The sequence below is a fragment of the Cololabis saira genome, chromosome 11 (genome assembly GCF_033807715.1).
Source record: "Cololabis saira isolate AMF1-May2022 chromosome 11, fColSai1.1, whole genome shotgun sequence".
NCBI lineage: Eukaryota > Metazoa > Chordata > Actinopteri > Beloniformes > Belonidae > Cololabis > Cololabis saira.
In genome coordinates this window covers 28,899,944-28,919,190 of record NC_084597.1, presented here as the reverse complement: position 1 = coordinate 28,919,190, position 19,247 = coordinate 28,899,944, and the positions used below count along the sequence as shown (strand labels likewise).

The following is a 19,247-nucleotide window of genomic DNA, read 5'->3' as shown; positions in this document are numbered from 1 at the left end:
GATGCGCGCCGTACGGTGTGCGTCGCCGCGTACCCTACGCCGTAGGTTCTGCGTTGGTGTAACGCGGAACCATAAATCAGCCTTAACTGGAAGTTACACGTGTAATGTTGATGTTTTGTCCAGGATTCTGATTGGCTGGCATGACGTTAACAGCGTTTTTATGCGGATTCGTGTAAACGAAGAGATTTTGAAAACGATCTCGTGTAAACGATGGCATTTTTCAAAACGTAGAGGGGGAAATATCCGTTTTTGTAAATACCCGGCTATGTGTAAACGGGGCCTCAGATCTCAGATTATCCTTGAAAACAATGCCCCCTTTAGAGTTCATACTTGCATCACATCCACAACCTGTGCTGACAGCCAGACTGATGGCAATGAAGCCAATAACCCTAAAAAACCTGGATGTCATTATTTAAGAGTAATGATCCAATAATCTCAGTGGAAACATAGAGCTTGTTAGCAATGATATCAATAGCTATAACCGTAAATAATGGCTCTGTTTCTGATTACTGGGACAGGAATGGAAAAAAAGAGATAATTACGATCTCAAACACGACATTTCTTGCCCCTTTCAGCATCAGTTCCAGTCATTAGCAACCAACTAGTCAGTGATTAATGAATAGTTTTACCCCAGTGTACAATTGTATAAATGCATCCACAGTACATATGCAGAGAGGTACTGTATATGAGCACACATTCACAATAGATTTGTATGCATGTATGTATGTATCTATACATGTGCGTGTGTGTGTGTGTGTGTGTGTGTGTGTGTGCGTGTACATGTGTATCAGGGAGTAATTACAGAGAATAAAGGGCTGCTTGTACAGAGTGAAACTGTGGGTTTTGAAGTGAGATGGGAGATGATTTTCTGTTTGGCTGAGCAGGCTCAATGGTCCTATTCAACTAGCCCCCTTACTGCCCATTGTCCTCCTACCACCAACCCTGACACACACACGCGCGCGCTTGCACACACACGCAAATTCACGGCTGTAGTGGAGTCACAGAGAAGGTCTGAAGCAGGAACAGTGATGAAAAATTTGGGGCGAGGGAACCTGAGAATTGGAGGGGTGAGGGACTAGACATACGCTGTAGTCAAGATCTTGGGTTGTCAGTTTTAGTTGTAAAAAAAAACAAACAAACCCCCGCAAAACATTTATCTTTAGACTACTTTTCCAGCACCTTCATGTGCAGTTTTTCTCAGGTTAGGATGGCACATGAAATCACAATGTCAGTTTACAAACACAAGTGGTCACACAATAGTCTGAGCAGGCGGATGAGGAGCTCACACCCGTCGGGGGTTAATATTCGTCTGTCGCTGCTTCGGAGCCCATTAGGACATTGATCTGGCTGCGTCTTTCATGCCACCTGGGGAAAGGAATGTGCTGGGTCTTGTATTGTGTCTGCTCGTCTGGGAGTGGTTGAGTGGTAATCTACCCTCTGTGAGTGTGTGTGTCAAAGAGAGGTCAGTCAAAGCAGAATGGGCCAGTGTCACACTGTGTAGAGGGACAGACAGCGGAGGGCCATATTTTCTTGAGGTCAGTCGGTCAAGGGTAATTTTACCGCATTTTGAGGCGAACGCAGAAGTTAGCAGTGGAAATTTATGGCTGCGTCCTGTGTAAAATGTGCAAATATGCATATAGCACCCTTTTTTTTCATCACAGATTCAACACCTTTAACAACTACTTGTAGTGCAAACACACAACATGAAAGGGGCAAAATTAATCAATTCATAGCTGCTTCTTTGATCACTCTTATAAGACATTGTCTGACATTGAACGCAGATTGTTGTTGAATCAAAAAGTTAAATACTACTTAGATGATTTGAACTGAAAAACAGGTGAAGAAAGAGATACGAGTGTATTAGTAGGAGGCACTATTGCCAGATGTCATGAATCTTATGCGTAAATACTACAGGCATATCACATGTCAGGATAATTAATAAGACTTTAAAGGCCAAAAAATTGGTGTATTTTGGGGCTTTGAAATCTTGTTAATTATTATAAATTACTTATCCTACAGTGAAAAGTGTAAGTTAAACATTCCACTTCCCAGGATGCAACACCATTGTGTATTTTCTAAAAACACACACACCATTGACTAAATACATTTCAAATAAATTTGAATTGTTCTTTGCAGTACATGACACTTTGATCATCTGTAGTGTCAAATAACTGAATGATTGCGTTTGTCATCACTGTTTCTCATGCAGAACATTATCTTGAAGAAGGTCCGAGGGGCAAAGAGTTAATTTAATCAGTGATCTTATAATTCGGGACCATAAATTAAACTAAACCCGAGGGTAAAAAAAAGGCCCAGCCTGTTAAGTTGTAAGTCTTTTGTCAACATGAGCTGCACAAACTGAGACTTTGGGAGTCCTTGTTTGGCAGTTTCCATTAAAATACATGAAGGGTCATTTTAACTTTGTATGAATTGGGAAAAGATCTTGAACCAAACAGGATTGTATGGTGCTCAAACTCGGTTATCTGCCATGACCGGCTCAGGTTCAACAGCACATTCTGCCCACTTTGATTTTCTTGTACAGCCTTTTTATTTTTTTGAAACGGTTATAGTTGTGCAATACCACTGTAGTGACAGTGTCATCAAATGCAAATGTAGGCATGTTACAATCTGCAAAGGAAAATGAGTTTAAAAGAAGAATTAGAGCCAACAATTCCAACAATGATCTGAGTGATAAAAAAGGCTGTGTCTGGGCTGGGAACGTCTCCGGAGCCCCGGGAGCTGATTGCGCAAAGATGGGTGCTTCATAAACTGCAAAAGTTAAAGGACAAATATGCAGCTCATCCTCTCAACCCAGATAGTTCCTTTGGTAAGAGACTTCAGTTCAACAGCAGTAAGAACTACTGCATGAAATTAGTCCTGTGCAGCACAATATCCTTACATGATGACTCTCTACTATAAATGTTTGATATATTTGATTGAATTACATGTTTATTTTTAGTTTGTTCTATCCATCCATCCATCCATCCATCCATCCATCCATCCATCCATCCATCCATCCATCCATCCATCCATCCATCCATCCATCCATCCATCCATCCATCCATTATCCATCCATCCATCCATCCATCATCTATCCATCCATCCATCATCCATCCATCCATCATCCATCCATCATCCATCCATCCATCCATCCATCCGTCCGTCCGTCCGTCCGTCCATCCATCCATCCATCCATCCATCCATCCATCCATCCATCCATCCATGAATCCATCCATCCATCCATCCATCCATCCATCCATCCATCCATCCATGAATCCATCCATCCATCCATCCATCCATCCATCCATCCATCCGTCCGTCCGTCCGTCCGTCCGTCCGTCCGTCCGTCCGTCCGTCCGTCCGTCCGTCCGTCCGTCCGTCCGTCCGTCCATCCATCCATCCATCCATCCATCCATCATCCATCCATCCATCCATCCATCCATCCATCCATCCATCATCCATCCATCATCCATCCATCCATCCATCCATCCATCCATCCATCCATCCATCCATCCATCCATCCATCCATCCATCATCCATCCATCCATCCATCCGTCCGTCCGTCCGTCCGTCCGTCCGTCCATCCATCCATCCATCCATCCATCCATCCATCCATCCATCCATGAATCCATCCATCCATCCATCCATCCATCCATCCATCCATCCATCCATCCATCCATCATCCATCCATCCATCCATCCATCCATCCATCCATCCATCCGTCCGTCCGTCCGTCCATCCATCCATCCATCCATCCATCCATCCATCCATCCATCCATCCATCCATCCATCCATCCATCCATCCATCCATCCATCCATCATCCATCCGTCCGTCCATCCATCCATCCATCCATTGTGAACGATTCCTGTCTGAACATCTGTTTTCTTTAACCTTTGCACTTTTTTTTGTTCTTAAACAAGCAAATGACATCACCACTTGAGTAATATCTCAGTAAACACGATCCACTCACTTGCTTTTTTATACTCAGGTTTCTACATTTTTCCCTCTTTTAGACAACCATCTGTTAGATCTCTGAGTTTGTGAAAACACTCGGAGGACACAGCTGGATTTGAGGGGAAGGGGGAGAAGAAGGTCTTTAAATGTTATCACCTGCCAGTTCGTCAGCCACAAAGTCAGAGTTGAACTTGAAAAAAGAAAGAAAGTAATGCAGTTAAAGGGTACAGGTTTGGTGGCGGGTTAATGAAAAGTGTTTCTGGCTGAGACGGGAAATGATTGTGTTGTAAATTATCTGAAGTGAGGGAGACACCACTATGTGTGGGCATGTTGGGAGGGGGTTGGGAGGATAATAGACGGAGGCAGCAGCAGGTTGCTGATGAAAAAAGACGTATTCACACACACACACACACACACACACACACACACACACACACACACACACACACACACACACACATTCCATTTTAAGGACCATCTGCATCTACTTTCTCCCTCTGTCTGTCCCTCCTTCCTCAGCGCCACATAATCCTTTCTCTTCTGTAGTCAGTGGAAATGTACGTCTTCGTGTACGTGTGAGGATTTGTATATATGTGTTTTCCAGTCCATGCTAGTAAAGAATGTAACCTCGGAGGCACTCCCCAAACTCCGATAATATCTCCACTTTGGGCCATATGTTCACAGCGGGCATGCTCAGCTCCCATCTGTGTGAAACCCTCGTCTCCTGATGTCGGTGTCACTTTGTTTGGTAGAAAACTTCAGCTGGAATTTAAAGTGGACTTTATACAGTTATCACACTGCTATTCAGATGTTTTTAGTATGGCCTGAATAATAAAGAAAAAAAAATTGTTGATGTGTAGGCTAGATGAGAAAAAGGTAGAATGTCATTTAGAAAATAGTGTAGGTATGAAACTAAGGTATTAATTTTGTTTGCCAATGCCAGGTGTTAAATTTTTTTTTTTTTTTTTTTTTTAGTATTTTGTTTTTGTTTTTTTGTTTACCATGCTTTTTTAACAACTCCCATCATGTAACTTGTTTTTAAATTGTAAGTTTTTTTAGTACTGAATACTGATATTAATTAATGTTGTATTTGTAAATCTATTTTGTATGTCTTTTATGTGGACCCCAGGAAGACTAGCTGGTCGCTACGGCGCCAGCTAATGGGGATCCCTAATAAAATCAAATCAAAATAGTACTTTTTTTTTTTTTTTTTTTTTTTTTTTTTTTACCTTGTCTGCACACATATTATTGATTGATACCATGACGGTAGAAACCAAAAGTGTATATATGTGCATTATTACTATATGTAATATATACATATATATACGCACACATATGCGTACACATACATAAATATACACATACAAACCCAGTGTTTTTTTTTTTTTTTTTTTTTTTTTTTTTGGGGGGGGAGGGAGTGGGGGGGGGTGGTGACGACATCCACTGCCAATCCAGGAAGCAGGAACACACGGAGACACACGTCAAGCACTGGAAATCTGCAACAAAAAAACCACAAACAAAGCACGAAACCGGCACGGAGCCATCCAAAACACGAACAGCAATCGACCTAAATCTTGAGATCTGATCGCAGTCTGAGCTAAGCTATCGCTACCGCTACCTAAACCCAAAAACTAGAGAGCCAGCATGCAGGTGAACAAGCCAGTGTGTATGTCTATGTGTGTGTGTGTGTATGTATATGATCATGCATGTGTGTGTGTGTGTGTGTGTGTGTGTGTGTGTGTGTGTGTGTGTGTGTGTGTGTATGCGTGTGACTAAATTACTATATGTGTGTGTGTGTGTGTGTGTGTGTGTGTGTGTGTGTGTGTGTGTGTGTGTGTGTGTGTGTGTGTGTGTGTGTGTAATAAACCAAACAAAGCTCCACCTGAAGTGTATCTATAGTGGGGGAGGGGGGGGAGCAACCCCGCCACCCGTGAGACCAGAGGCCGACAAGGAAGAGCCCGGAACCCAGGCCACCGGCAACCCCACAGAGGGGAGAAGTAGGAGGGAGGCAACCCACCGCCTGCGAGGCCCCCCCCCCCACCCGGCGGCGGCCGAGGGGGCCCGCGGGCGGGGCCCCCACGGCGCGGAAAGAAGCAGCCAGGGATCCCGCGGCGGCGGACCGCGACCCAGGCAATCCCCGGCCACCCGGTCCGGGCCGGACACGCGGCCAGGAGGCCCTCACCCTTCAGGCCAGCGACCCCCACCCGGCAGGGGGCCAGCCCGCCCGGAGAGACAGAGCCGCCCCGGCCGCCGACGCGGGCAGGCGCACCCGTCCCCCACGAAAGTGGCCCTCCAAGACCAGAGAGGCGCCCCGCCGTAGAGGCAGCGGGGGGGACCGGAGACGGGCCCGGAGAGAGGGAACCCCCCAACAAGGCGACACCCGCGCAGGCCCGACAACGGAGGGCCCCAGACCCAGGCATCCCATTCATTCATCCATTCACCTATCCGATACCTATACTAATAATAATATAATATACTATACATAATAATAATAATAATACTAATAATAATACTAATAATAATACTAATAATAATAATAATAATAACCATCTTTGTCATCAAATCAAATCAAAATAGTACTTAATAACTCTTACTTCTGTCATCACCTGTGTTTTTATAAATGTGTTACTGACAATTAGGTCATGATTTTCTCTAATAACATGTTTTTTTCTTATCACAGAAGCTGGCTCTGGGGGTTAGGAAGGAGAGGATATTAATGTTTGTATCGTTGTGGTTCATATCAAGTTTGAGAATGAAGTCAACACACATTTCCAATGAGCACAAAACACTAAACCAGACACCCATGATGCTTACATTAGCACAAAAGGTAGAATAACATAAATAAATGCATCACAAATTCAAAGAAAACATCTTAACACACACGTTTAGCAAATTTTTAACACTTTAAAAAAAAAAATTATATTTGTATTAGTATTTGACCAAAAATAGATGACCAAATTCAAAATCGCCACCCATCCGGAAGCGGCCGTGGGATAAGCGCGTCCTAAGCAGGCGTTCAGAGCTCATGAGGACTGACCAGGATGAAGTGCAGTTACAGAAGGATGGTGGACAGTCTGGAGATTTGAACAGGCAGCTGGGGAAAGATGAGGTGAAGAGGGGTGAGGGCCCTCTTTTATCATTGTAATCACACAATATTTAACACAGCACATGAGATGAGAATTTAGTTTCCCACTTTCTTTAAGCATTGAATAATTTCAACTTAAGCGGTAACTTTCTTTCATTTTCATGAAATTATTATTAAGGTTAGTCTAGGTTTGTGCTCTCATATGGATGGGGACTGAAAGGGCTCTGTGTGATTAAAATACCAAGTAAGCAAGTCAGCTGCCGGTAAGCCAGTAAAATGAAGCATACAGGCTGGTAAACAACCAGAAAGACAGATAGAGCTTCAGCTGTTGTGAGGAACCAGCTGAGCTGCGGTGGGAATTTTCCTGTCAAATTTGCGGTCAGTTTGGGCCGTCTCTTGGAAAGTTTTCTGCAGAACTAATTGAGGTTATCGCTTCCTCTCTCTTCATGGGAACCTCTGTGTGTCTTTTCTCACTCCTTTCTGAAAAACAAACCAAATGTCAAAATGTGTCACGAGCCCTCTCACTAAATATGCACAAATTTGTGTATTCAAGACAAAGCACACACCTCTGTGTGTGTGTTTGTGTGCGTGTGTGTGCGTGTGCGTGTGCGTGTGCGTGTGTGTGTGTGTGTGTGTGTGTGTGTGTGTGTGTGTGTGTTTGTGCTTGTTTGCTAACTCTCGTGCAGCCTGCACCAGGTGATCCGGCCTAGTACGGAAGGTCATCGTTGTGATGTCACTTCCCTTTCCTCTCCGGATATTCCCAGCATTCTACTGCCAGCAGCCGGGAACTCTGGGAACTGAGTGCAGGAAGCCTGGCTCCTTGCAGGAGAGGGGCATACGGTGGTGAGCTTGAGAGCTGATTTTGCAGCACTGAATGACTCAACATTTTCTAACTAAATTAATCATATGAGAATGTGTATCTGATAAATAAGATGGTGTGAAATCCATGGAAATCTTCCCTCAGTAGAACCACATCGCCCCCGCCTGGTTTAGATCATCACTACAGAGCCAAAGGCTTGTGGATGAGAACCTCCCTTTATTAGGGCCCGAGCACTTACAGTGCGAAGGCCCTATTGTATCTGTAGGAATTTTTTAGTTTTCCTCGTTTTTTTTTTTTTTTTTCCCTCCTTATTCCGACGAAAGGAGGGCCTTTTTACTCCCCTAAACGTGCCCAAAAAGTCACCAAATTTTGCACGCAAGCCAGGCCTGGTGAAAAATTTGATATTTAATGGTTTGCATTAATGGGCGTGGCCTAATGGCTCAAGAGCGCTCCCTAGAAAACTTTGTGCCTCAAGCCCCACAATACGGTTTGAAGTACATGCACGAAAATCGGTACACACCTGTATCATGTCGCAACTTAAAGAAAAGTCTCTTGGCGCCATGGCCGAAACCGAACAGGAAGTCGGCCATTTTCAATTAATCGTGTAATTTTGCCGCAATTTATTCCATTTCTTCAGCCGCTTCTTCGCCCGAACCATAACGTGCACCAAGGTGTGTTATACATCAAAATGTGCGTCCCGATCCTGTGACGATGCACATTACTTTTCTCAATCAAAAGTGTTACCGTGGCAACGCCAAAAAGCGCGCCCACCCCCCTCATCTGATTGGTCCATATTTGATAGTTCCTACTTTCTGCCATAACTTTTGAATGGTTTGACATAAAGACTCGTGGGTGGTGCCATCGGACTCGGTTTTGAGTTCTTGAACATAATTGGTGCAAAGTAGCGCTTCCACTGCAGCAAGCCTGAACGTGCACAAGGGTGCGAGGGCCCGTTCATCGCTGCTTGCAGCTTTAATGTTGGTCTTAATTCTTCTTTGTTTGAATCACGTGGGATATCATGGTGACATGGCACAAAAGATAAAGTAGAAGAGAAATACAGAAACTCTCCAGGAAAACTCAACAAAATAAGTTTCACGCTTAAGGTTAATCATTTTGCACTGTGATATAACAGCTGATGTTCAAGTAAAACTTTATCGTACAATAAAAACTGCAGCGCAAGTCAAGCCCCCGCTTACATCCACTTGGCAAGAACATTCGCCAGCTTCTCTGTCGCAGATGTGCGCATGCGCGGGACGCTCTCCTCGAGTTTAGTTTGGGGAAGAGCGTCCCTTTGGTAACATCGTTGCTGCTAACGTTAGCTGTGGCTGCGCTCGCGAGGAGCTTTGCATTTAAATTTGAGCTGCTTAGGTGGTGAGCAAAGTCCTTTTCACAAAGAACACATATCTCTCTACCTTTATCAAAGGTGCCGTCGGAGCGTTTTATAAATGTAAATGTCCCATTTACTGGACCGACAACTTTCACATGCTCCTCCATTTTCAATTCTCTCCTCTGCTACTCACCGCCCAAATGGAATTGTATACTTTTCTTTTACAGGCAAGTGGTACAACATGACAGCTCAGTCTCCTTGCAGTTTGTGGGATTGTCACAAAATAAGTATCTGCTAGTTTTAAACAAGGATGCTCATAGCGATAGGTTGGTGGTGGTGAAGTTAAGACTTATCAGTCATAACTTTTAACCGGGACACCTGTGATTGTCTTCTATCCAACGGTCACAGGTGGTTTTGCTTTGCAAAAACATTCTTAATCATTGTTTCTGTCAGTGAATGCTGGCTGCTTATGGAGCCAAGAAAGAGATACATGTGCTTTAACCTGTGCATACGTTTTCAATAGATTGGTATTACCATATTTGAATGTGTGAATATCTGTGCAAATATAAATTAAATTTACAAGTAGAAATCCTTTCTCCAGGTGCAGATTAGTAATGCAAGTCCAAAAATATTGATCAGTTCCGCAGGTCTAAAGAATGCGCCCAACTGATTGAGATGTTCACTTTGACGTATCAGTAAGACTGATCAAACTGCTAAGCAATACTTTTCACATGCAAATACTTTTTTTCCAGATACAGAGGGCTTAAATCGCTCCTACTGTGAATAGTTAAAAAAAAGTAACTGAAGTAAGTAAAAAAAAGTACAAAAACTGAATTGAACTGGATACACTTCATCAAGCCCCAAACTGAAATTATATTATAGCAGTGCAATTTGGAACAAACAGGAAGAAACTGTCAGATCGTACCTGTGGTTGAAATCTTCAGAGCTATAATAGTGCATCTCTGTTGGCAGCCTGCTGCAGTCCCTCTGGTCAGATTTAGTCTTTCATGAGATTTTCCAGGTATCTTGAGTTTCTTTTAACTGTATTTTCATTAAATGTAAAAGCACATGAAGGCCATTTGAGGGCAAATTAGAGAAGGGTGGGGCAAATCGGGGTGTGGGTCAAATTCAAAAGAAAAAAAAAAGAGTCTGTAAATTCTGACTTTAGTTTCTTGTCAGAAGTAAATTGTCAGAATTTACTCATTAGAATTTGCATGTTTACGTTGGACATATCTCGACCATATCTAACTAGAAGACTTGGTTTTGACATGCGCACAATGTGAAGAACAAAATCAGTTTGAAAAATGGCTGCAGCATTCAGGGTATAGTGTCTCTTAAAAGTCTGAATGTTGATGATAATTCAAATTCTTTGCCAAAATCAAATGCATTTTCTTGTTGCTAAATCTGGGTGCAAATACTGCACACAGTCAGTGCGTTTACATGGGAAGTTTAATTCCTCTTTAATCATTTTAATCTTTAACTTCTCAGAATTAAAATTAAATCAGATTTAAAATGAGTAAAAATTACCATGTAAACACCTAATTCGGAATGAAAATGGCCATTCCAAATTAGACTTAATTCCGAAGTAAGTGGCTGGTTTATTCCGATTTTAAATCCGAATAGAATAATTCCGCGGTCATGTATACACTCATTCCGCTTTAAATTAATTCTGGTATTTCTGCGCTGCTCGTTCCTTCGCCCGTCTGTCGCGATGACGCTTATATTCTGCGCTGGGCTTATTTTCAAAACAAAGTTTCAAGATGGCAGCACGCAGTAAACGGTGACCAGAGCAGAGATGATTTATTTGATAAATAACGTAGAGGACCTGGAAATAATTAAAAGAACAGATGGCAGGAAACATAAAATTCCCCGACCAGAGGTTGCCAGGTAGGCTGCAGAATACAGCAGGAACGTAGGCTGCCATGGCAAGCGACGTGTCCTACACAGTAAGTTTATTTTCTGTATTTAATGCTTTATGAAAGATCTTTTGCGAAGTAATAATGTACTGCAAAATTTACTAATGGCGATTAGCCAAAAAGAATCGTAAATGTTACCACATTTCAGCGAAGCCGCCGTACGTACGCGTCGCCGCGTACCCTCCGGCGTAGGCTCTGGGTTGGTGTAACGCGGAACCATAAATCAAGCAAGTTATGCCACAGTTTGCAGATGTATTGTTGATGCGTGGCCTAACGTGTCTGCTGGGACTATTTTGCAAGCTTTTGCAAAAGCCGGCAAGTCCGAGGCGCCGCACGGCACGGGAAGTGACTCTGAAAGCGAGGAAATTGGGACGGGCACAGCTGATTTAGCGGAGCTCTTTAATGCAGAAACAGAGGATGAGGACTTCGATGAGTTTGATTAATGTAAAAACTGAAATAAAGTAGCCTACAATCAAACCAAGTTTTGCTCCCGCTCTATTTTTAAATACGCACACTCGTGTGCTTGTGTGTGTGTTCTGCGCCGCGCGTGTGTGTGTAGACAGCGCCTTTAGGTTCGGTGCGCCGTGTGTGTTTTAAATACAGAAATGACACAAAACTGAGGATGCGCCTTTCCACACGGCGCCCGTATGATCGCGAAAATACAGTATTTATATATGAAATGTCAGATAGGTAATTTTTTGGCGACACCCCAGGGTGCCGCGACACCCCGGTTGAGAAAGGCTGATGTAGGTCAAGAGACATTCATATTGATTTTCACACTTTTTTTAACATGACCCCAGCGCAACTCACTCGCACAAATGCGAGTGGATACATATTTCTCTGCGCACCGGATTATTTTTATTCGCAAATGCGATGAAAACTGTTGCACTGTACAGCCCTGCACTGTTACCTTGTCCAAGTAAATTAGCGTTAGCCAAACATTTAGCTATGAATCTTACCTGTCCAGGAGAAAACCAGCAACGTTGGCGTCTGTCTTCAAATTCTTCTCCGCTTTCAGCCGTCTCCATCTATCAAAAGCATCTCCTATACAAATCCTTGTTTTATTTCAGACTTTGTCACGACGTAACTCGGATTCATAACGAGGTCTTTTAGGTTTTGGAAAGCTAGACATTTTTTCATTCAACACGTTCGTAGTGGCTGCTGCGATAATTAGAGCCGAGCTGGCAACCCGGATGCCGAAACAATACTGACTTGGTGATTGGGAGATAGGTGGAGGGTGGAGCTTCAGAAACAATACTGACTTGGTGATTGGGAGATAGGTGGAGGGTGGAGCTTCAGACCAAAACAAAAAATGACAACATAAACATCAGTTGAGGGCTGCAACTCCTCTTTTTAAACTGGAATATCCTGGCTTGAGTGCTGTTGTCAGTGACATAAGTATTTGAAATGAACATGATTTTTAAATGCCTGTTGACATATCAGGGTCATTTTATGATCAGTTTTATTATTGCTCTTACATACGGCTCCTTTTAACGGAATTGGATAAAGCCGATCAAACGTGTTTTCCATGTAAACCTTAATTCGGAATTACTATTTCCATGTAAACTCGAAGGAAAATAGTTTAATTCCGAATTATTTAATTCCGAATAATTAATTCCGAATTAAAAAACATTATGTAACCGTGGCCAATATGGTGAACTTTGAAAAAATGAAAGAGCTTGTTAATAAAAAACGATGTTTCCATCCATGTCGTTTACAGACAGTGCACACTTATTGGTTATTTCAATTCAGTTTCCTTAGAATCAATTTATGCATTTTGGAAGATGAAAATGAACAAACACAAAGACCAACAGAGTATGGACGTCTTTTATTGATGAGATGGCATGATGTGACATCACTGCTGTTAAAACGTGTGATTTCTTTATTGTCCACCTTGTGCAGCGCTGGTCCGTGTTTCATATTTGTAAAAGGATCTCAGAAAAGCAGGTATGCTTCTTCATCTTCATCAGTTTGACAATGGTCAGTCTTCTGTAAAAGAGCAAAAAACATTTTCTTTTATCATGCAGTAAAATGCAGTAAAATTCTCTGTTCTCTTCCTTTTGTGGTGTCTTGTTGTGTTTTCTGTGTCGTCTCACCATTGTTCAGTGTTCCGCAGTACTCATCACACTCCGCCTTGCTGTAGAACTTGTTAGCGTTTGCCTGACAGAAGTTTTGTTTGTAGGCCACGCATAGACCGGCAGAGGAGTCGAAGGCCCAGATAGTTGGCTTACCGTTGCAGGGTTGAGGCGCCATGGGCAGGCGGCATACAGCTGCAGAGACATTAGACATAACATCATCAGATCAATATCTCCAAATGATAAACATTTGTGTCTCATGTAAGTAGGTATTTGGCTTCTCACCCTCGGTTCGGCATCTCTGCAGACACTCTCTCTCGCTTTCAAAGTTGTTCTGATTTCCCAAACATCCTCCATAAGTAAAGAGCTCACAGCTCATCGAGGAAGAGTTGTAGAAGTAACGTGGTTTAATTCCAAAACACGGTCCTGTATCTGGTTCTGCTTTGCAACCTTCTGTCAAGATACATGGAAAGAGTGACTGAGAAAGAAAGAGATGCCCATCAGCTGCACACAAACTAGATTTATGACTGCTTTTAACCTATTGGAAGGAGAATTCCAAGCAGTATAATAGTACTGAACTGATGTTCAGAGGAAGCTGATCTCTTACCGGCTCCATTGAATGGGGTTTCTTCAAAACCAGAGCCTTCCCCATCTGCAGGTTCCAGGGTACGCACCACGTTTCTCCTCATCCGCTATAACACAGTAACAGGCTCAGTCAGAAGCATGAAACCATTTAAGCCCATTGTTATTTATAGTAACACTGCCAAATACCCACTTATATTCTTTAAAATACTAAAGACAAAATGGGGCTAGATTGATTATAAAGTTGTTAACATGATGCATCTATAGCCATAGGTTAGTTCATTCTAGCCGAGTCATGAAATAAATAAATTAATACATGAAATAAATAAATGAAAATTCAGAGAACATATGCACGAGAAGTAACGATCCCCAGTACACTGGCTTTCATGCTTTTTGCTGTCAGCAGCCTGGATGGATTAGTGCAGAAAGCATCTGGACTTGGTTATTGGAGACAACAACAGCGTATGAGCCTAAAACTCCACTCCAGATAAAGGACTGGCAAACTTTTGGTTACATGTCTGGCAGGAGCCGACTCAAAAGGAGGTCCATTTATCGAAAACATTGGTTAATCTGATTATTAATTCAGAATAATTAATCAGCCTAACATGGTGTGTTGGGGATGGCAGGATTAAACCAGAGTCAGGAAATCGCATGCAGGCGCAAGAACATTCAAACTCCTCGCAAAAGGTTCCAACTTTGATTCAAGCCAGAAACCTTAGCACCGTGAGGCACTAGAGCAGACCCCCACACTACTGAGGCACTAACTGGTTACAAAAGACTAAGCTTTTGATATTGATACTGTTTTTTTCCTGACACCATCACCTGACCAAGTAAGCTGCTGATTAGAATCTTCCAGAAGAAGTTTTAACCCCATAAAGCTGGATGCATCAAATTTGATACATTAATTTCTGCAATACGCGTATCATTCCAATAATAATGATAATAACAACTAGAATAATAATGATAATAAAGGTTTGATTCAAAAATAAAATGAATAAAACAAATACATAATATACATATAACAACTTAAATGTGATTAATTCATTTTTTAGAAACTGTTAAAACACAGTAGGGGTGTTTTTAATTTCAATTTATAATAAACACTTCCAAATAAAGAAAAAGGCTTCATATGTATTATTTTGTATGTTGAGTTAAATCTTTCTTTCTTCTTTCCACATATTTGAGTTACCTAAGATAATGTCTTTCCTTATTGTGTTTGCTAATAAAAAGTTCAAACAAAATGACATACCAAAGTCTTGGTTGTATTTTGAAAATTCCCCTTTTTAAAAAAATATGTTTTAAATATCCTTTATACACTGCTTTGGTGAACATTTCAGAGCATAGAAGCATAGAAGATGTTAATCTTCACATTCATAGCCATGTCAATATGAATTTATTTCATTTAATAAATATACTACATTGAAAGTATTATGAGTTTGTGATTAAATATCAATATTTTTCAAAGAAAATTGTACTTATAAACACAAATCAGCTAGCACATTAAAACCACATGCCTAATAGCTCTGGTGGAACTCCACTCCTATTGCCAAAACAGTTTTGATTCATGACAACATGGGTAGAATATTCCCACCAGTGGGATTATTCTGTTTCCCAGAACCAGTATGTTTGCAGCAAATCCCTGGGGTCCTGTAAATGTGTCTCCTGTTCCAGCACATCTAATGGATGTTCAATGAGATTCGGGGCTCCTGCACTTTCCTGCTAATTAGGAGGACCTGCTGTCGTCAGAGAGTGCCCTTGAGGGGTGGGGTAAATTGATTCTCAGCTGACAATTCAATTTTTCAGAGAACATATCACCAGTCTGTGGTTTAAGTGTTGTGGCTGATCATTTTACATTTCCTGTTTGTTCCATATTGTTTAAAGTGGATATAAATTTCTCTCAAATACAAATTAAAGAAAAAAAGTGTTTAATTCAAATGTGATGCAATAAAGCAGTAGGAAGTAAATCACATAACGGAAAACTGATCTGCTATGACGAAGTACCTGAGGGTAGGGCTCTGTTGTTGGCTGCTCTTCAGGAACACAGTCACCTGCACGGATCAAGTGAAAACCTTAATTATGATCATGGCATGCCAAGTAGTGGCATGACCATATTGCACTCATCCAGAATGGCCCAAAGGGCAATGTTGCTAGCATTTTGCTAACAAGCTAAAGTTGCAAAAGTCCCACCAGCGGGTGTACAGTATGACCCTCTGATGTGGAAAAAAAAATCCCCAAAAAATAAAACACGCCCGAAAAAACGAAGAAAACATGAAAATGAAGGCGATACAGAAAAGGTTTCCCTTTTCTTATTATTCTTATTCCGCACATTTTATGTCAAAATCCATGACAAATGGCCCCATTCATTCGGATGGGGCTTTTTGCCATGGTGGAAAAAAAAAACCTATCCGTTACTGTAGCCTGAACCGGAACGTGCACCCACACATAGCATACATCAACACATGTGGATCCATCGCGCCTCGAAGGGCAATACTTTTCTCAGCCAAAAGCGTTACTGTGGCAACGCTAGATGCCAAGAAGCGGAAAAAAAGTAAAAATTCGGACGCTTATTTGTCGGCCAAACTTTATCGTAGCGACATCATTCAAATGTTTCCAGACTCAGTTCACTTCGGAGCAAAACATCTTTCGACCTCATTATGCCAATTATTACAGTTTTTGAGATATTAAACTTTCAATTAAAAAAAAATGTCCATTTGACTTCGGACACTTGTTGTTAGGCAACAGGTTATCGTAGGGACATGATTCAAATGTTTCAAAACTCGCCTAGCTGTGGACTACAACATATTCAAATTTCATGAAGCTGTGATTTACATTCATTTTAAGTCAAAATGCCTGTCAAATGGCCCCATCCCCAAAGGTTTATCAACAACATTTAACGGTTTATTAACAACCCTAAACTACTTCTTGGCTATTATTAATCACCCTAAACCACACGACCCCGAAGCAGGGGCTGTGGTTTATTAACAACCCTAAACCACACCCCCTGCGGGGAGCAAAGGAATGAATGCAATACAACCATAAACACCTCAAACAGACATAGAACCACGCCGAACACAACCACTACATCCCCAAACCAAAGCAGCAAGAGGGGACAAATGGGCAGTAGGGCATGTCCATATCAAAATTTCCTGAAATGTTCTAGTTAATTCTGCTATTATAGCCATAAATTAGTATTTTTAACATTATATGTTGCCCTATTATGTTTTAATATTCCATTTTTAATGCTGCCAAAAGACAATCCTCAAGTGGGAAAACAAAGGTTTCGAAAATAAATATTCTCATTTTGGATGAACTCTTGTGTTTGTGTACGTTCATGTGATCATGCTGCACCTTTGTCCTTTTTAATGATGATAGTGTCGTCACTCATTCCCTGTTCTCTGACCAGCTTTTTGAATTCTTCCAGCACAGAGGGACTGACGGTCATTGTTCGGCCTGCAAAAAAGACGCTTGAGTTCACGTGAAAATCAAAGCCATCTTACTCATAACTGCATATGTTTTCACTACAGTCAGGGGTTTATAGAGAGCTTATAGCTGACAATGTTCAGAAATTATAAAGCTGACACCCACTGTAAAGCTTAATGGAGGTGCTGGGATTTCCTGACGACTTCTTCTTGTTCATGATCACTATGGCGTGCTCGTTGTAGTTTGTGTCAACCACATAAGCATCAACATCTGCCTCCCACTCTGCAAGAAGAGTTACAATATCTGTTAATATTTCTGGACCACATGAAATGAAGAGAGAGATGTGCAGCTGCAAGAGAAAACAAATAAAACATACTTGCAATATGGTAGAAAAATCGCCCTGGTGTGCTGGTCAACTCGTAATCCCCAGTCCTCTCCTTACATGTGCCATGTCTGCACACACACATACACGCACGCACGCACACACGCACGCACGCACGCACGCACGGACGCACGCACGCACGCACGCACGCACGCACGCACGCACGCACGCACGCACGCACGCACGCACGCACGCATGCACGCAGGCACGCACACACACACACACAGACAGTGTAGCTTCATGGTGAAAAAAGGCTTGTGTCTGTTTTGTTTCTGTGTTATCTTTGTTCCTCTATCAGTCTCAGTTAATGCATCTAAATCCTCCTTGTGCCCATTAATGCAGAATAAATCTGATATCAGCATTTTTTATTTTTATTTTGACCCATAGTATGTTGTCCTGCTGTCTTTCGGCATACAGTAAAGCTTAATGTTTTTATTCATAACTTCTTATTTTCAATTGAATAAAATTCCCAAACTGTATATGAAGAGAAAAAAATTAAGATTGGGATTATTTTGAACATTTTCTGGAGCGAAAGGCAATAAACAAATACAAAAAGAGTTGTGCTAAATATGACATGTGTGCTTCATAAGGGAACATAACAGCATTTTAAAGCAAACCTGAGCACACGCCGGGTCATTGCAATCTTTCCTTCGGTGGTACTTTCATCCAGCACCAGTTCACCGATAGCTGACTCTCCTCTGTAACGTTGCATATAAGGACATGTAGATGCCAAGGCAACATCATGCCAAGTTCCTAAAAACTGTCAAGAACAAGATATTAATAATCATTTCAAACCCTCAATCAGTTTCAAATAGATTCTTTATTTTTAGAGTCTCAGATACTGAATTTGGCGAAGTGCTAAAAATATCATGATCTTACAAAATAAAATGATTTATAAATAATTGTGATTTCTAGGTTTAAATGATAATAACATTTGAAATATAAGACAGTAAATCCTTTGAAGAATCTTTAGGAAGCAATAGAAAAACTTGACAACGCAATGTTTATTTGTGTGTATTTAGGAGTTCCAACAGTTTTAGTATAGCTAATATAAAAATGTGGATAATGAAAGTCTCTGGAGGGAGACTTCTAGTAATACATGTAATTTCAGCTTTTGTATAAATTAAACATTAAAAAGAATAAAAAGACCCCTGAGCTCAGCGTCTCACCTTGGTCAAATCAAAGTTGTCCTGCGTGTTGTAAAGGGGATCTGGGAGCAGTGGAAGCCCCTGGATAGTCTGGGTCCATCCCAGGACCAGCAGAGAAACGATAACTGTTGTTCTTTCCATCCTGTTAGAACTGTCTGTCCTTGTCCCCGATGTGTGAAACTATAAATCACTCTATCTCAGCTTTTGAAAAGGGGAGAGGTTCATGTAGCTGTTATATGCCTGCAGTGGCCTTTGCATGTACTTAGTCCCACAGCCAAGTGAATACAAAACACATAAACACACACACACACACACACACACACACACACACACACACACACACACACACACACACACACACACACACACACACACACACACACACACACACACACACACACACACACACACAAAGCAAACAAATAAAGGAGCAAAGTTCTGCTGCTTTGCATCTCTCTCTGCAGTTTGATTTGCCAGCAAGGGCAGCTGACCACTCAAACGTTGGACTTCAGAGTTGCAGCAATATGAACAAATCAA

The 19,247-nt window shown here is 41.7% G+C and overlaps 1 protein-coding gene across 2 annotated transcripts; it reads right to left on the bottom strand.

Moving 5' to 3' along the window:
• Positions 1 to 12,916: 12,916 nt before the first annotated feature.
• On the bottom strand, positions 12,917 to 18,937 carry ambp (alpha-1-microglobulin/bikunin precursor). 2 transcript variants are annotated; one of them, XM_061733419.1, is made up of 10 exons: positions 18,732 to 18,937; positions 18,180 to 18,322; positions 17,557 to 17,633; positions 17,346 to 17,462; positions 17,109 to 17,210; positions 15,762 to 15,808; positions 13,786 to 13,870; positions 13,464 to 13,628; positions 13,200 to 13,373; positions 12,917 to 13,092 (listed from the first exon to the last, which is right to left on the bottom strand). In XM_061733419.1, the coding sequence occupies exons 1-10, from the start codon at positions 18,849 to 18,851 to the stop codon at positions 13,085 to 13,087; spliced, it is 1,038 nt and encodes a 345-aa protein (XP_061589403.1). In that variant the 5' UTR covers positions 18,852 to 18,937; the 3' UTR covers positions 12,917 to 13,084. The 2 variants fall into 2 exon arrangements, with proteins under 2 accessions (XP_061589403.1, XP_061589402.1); XM_061733418.1 differs by having other exon boundaries at positions 13,464 to 13,631; positions 18,732 to 18,935.
• Between the last annotated feature and the right edge of the window lie 310 nt (positions 18,938 to 19,247).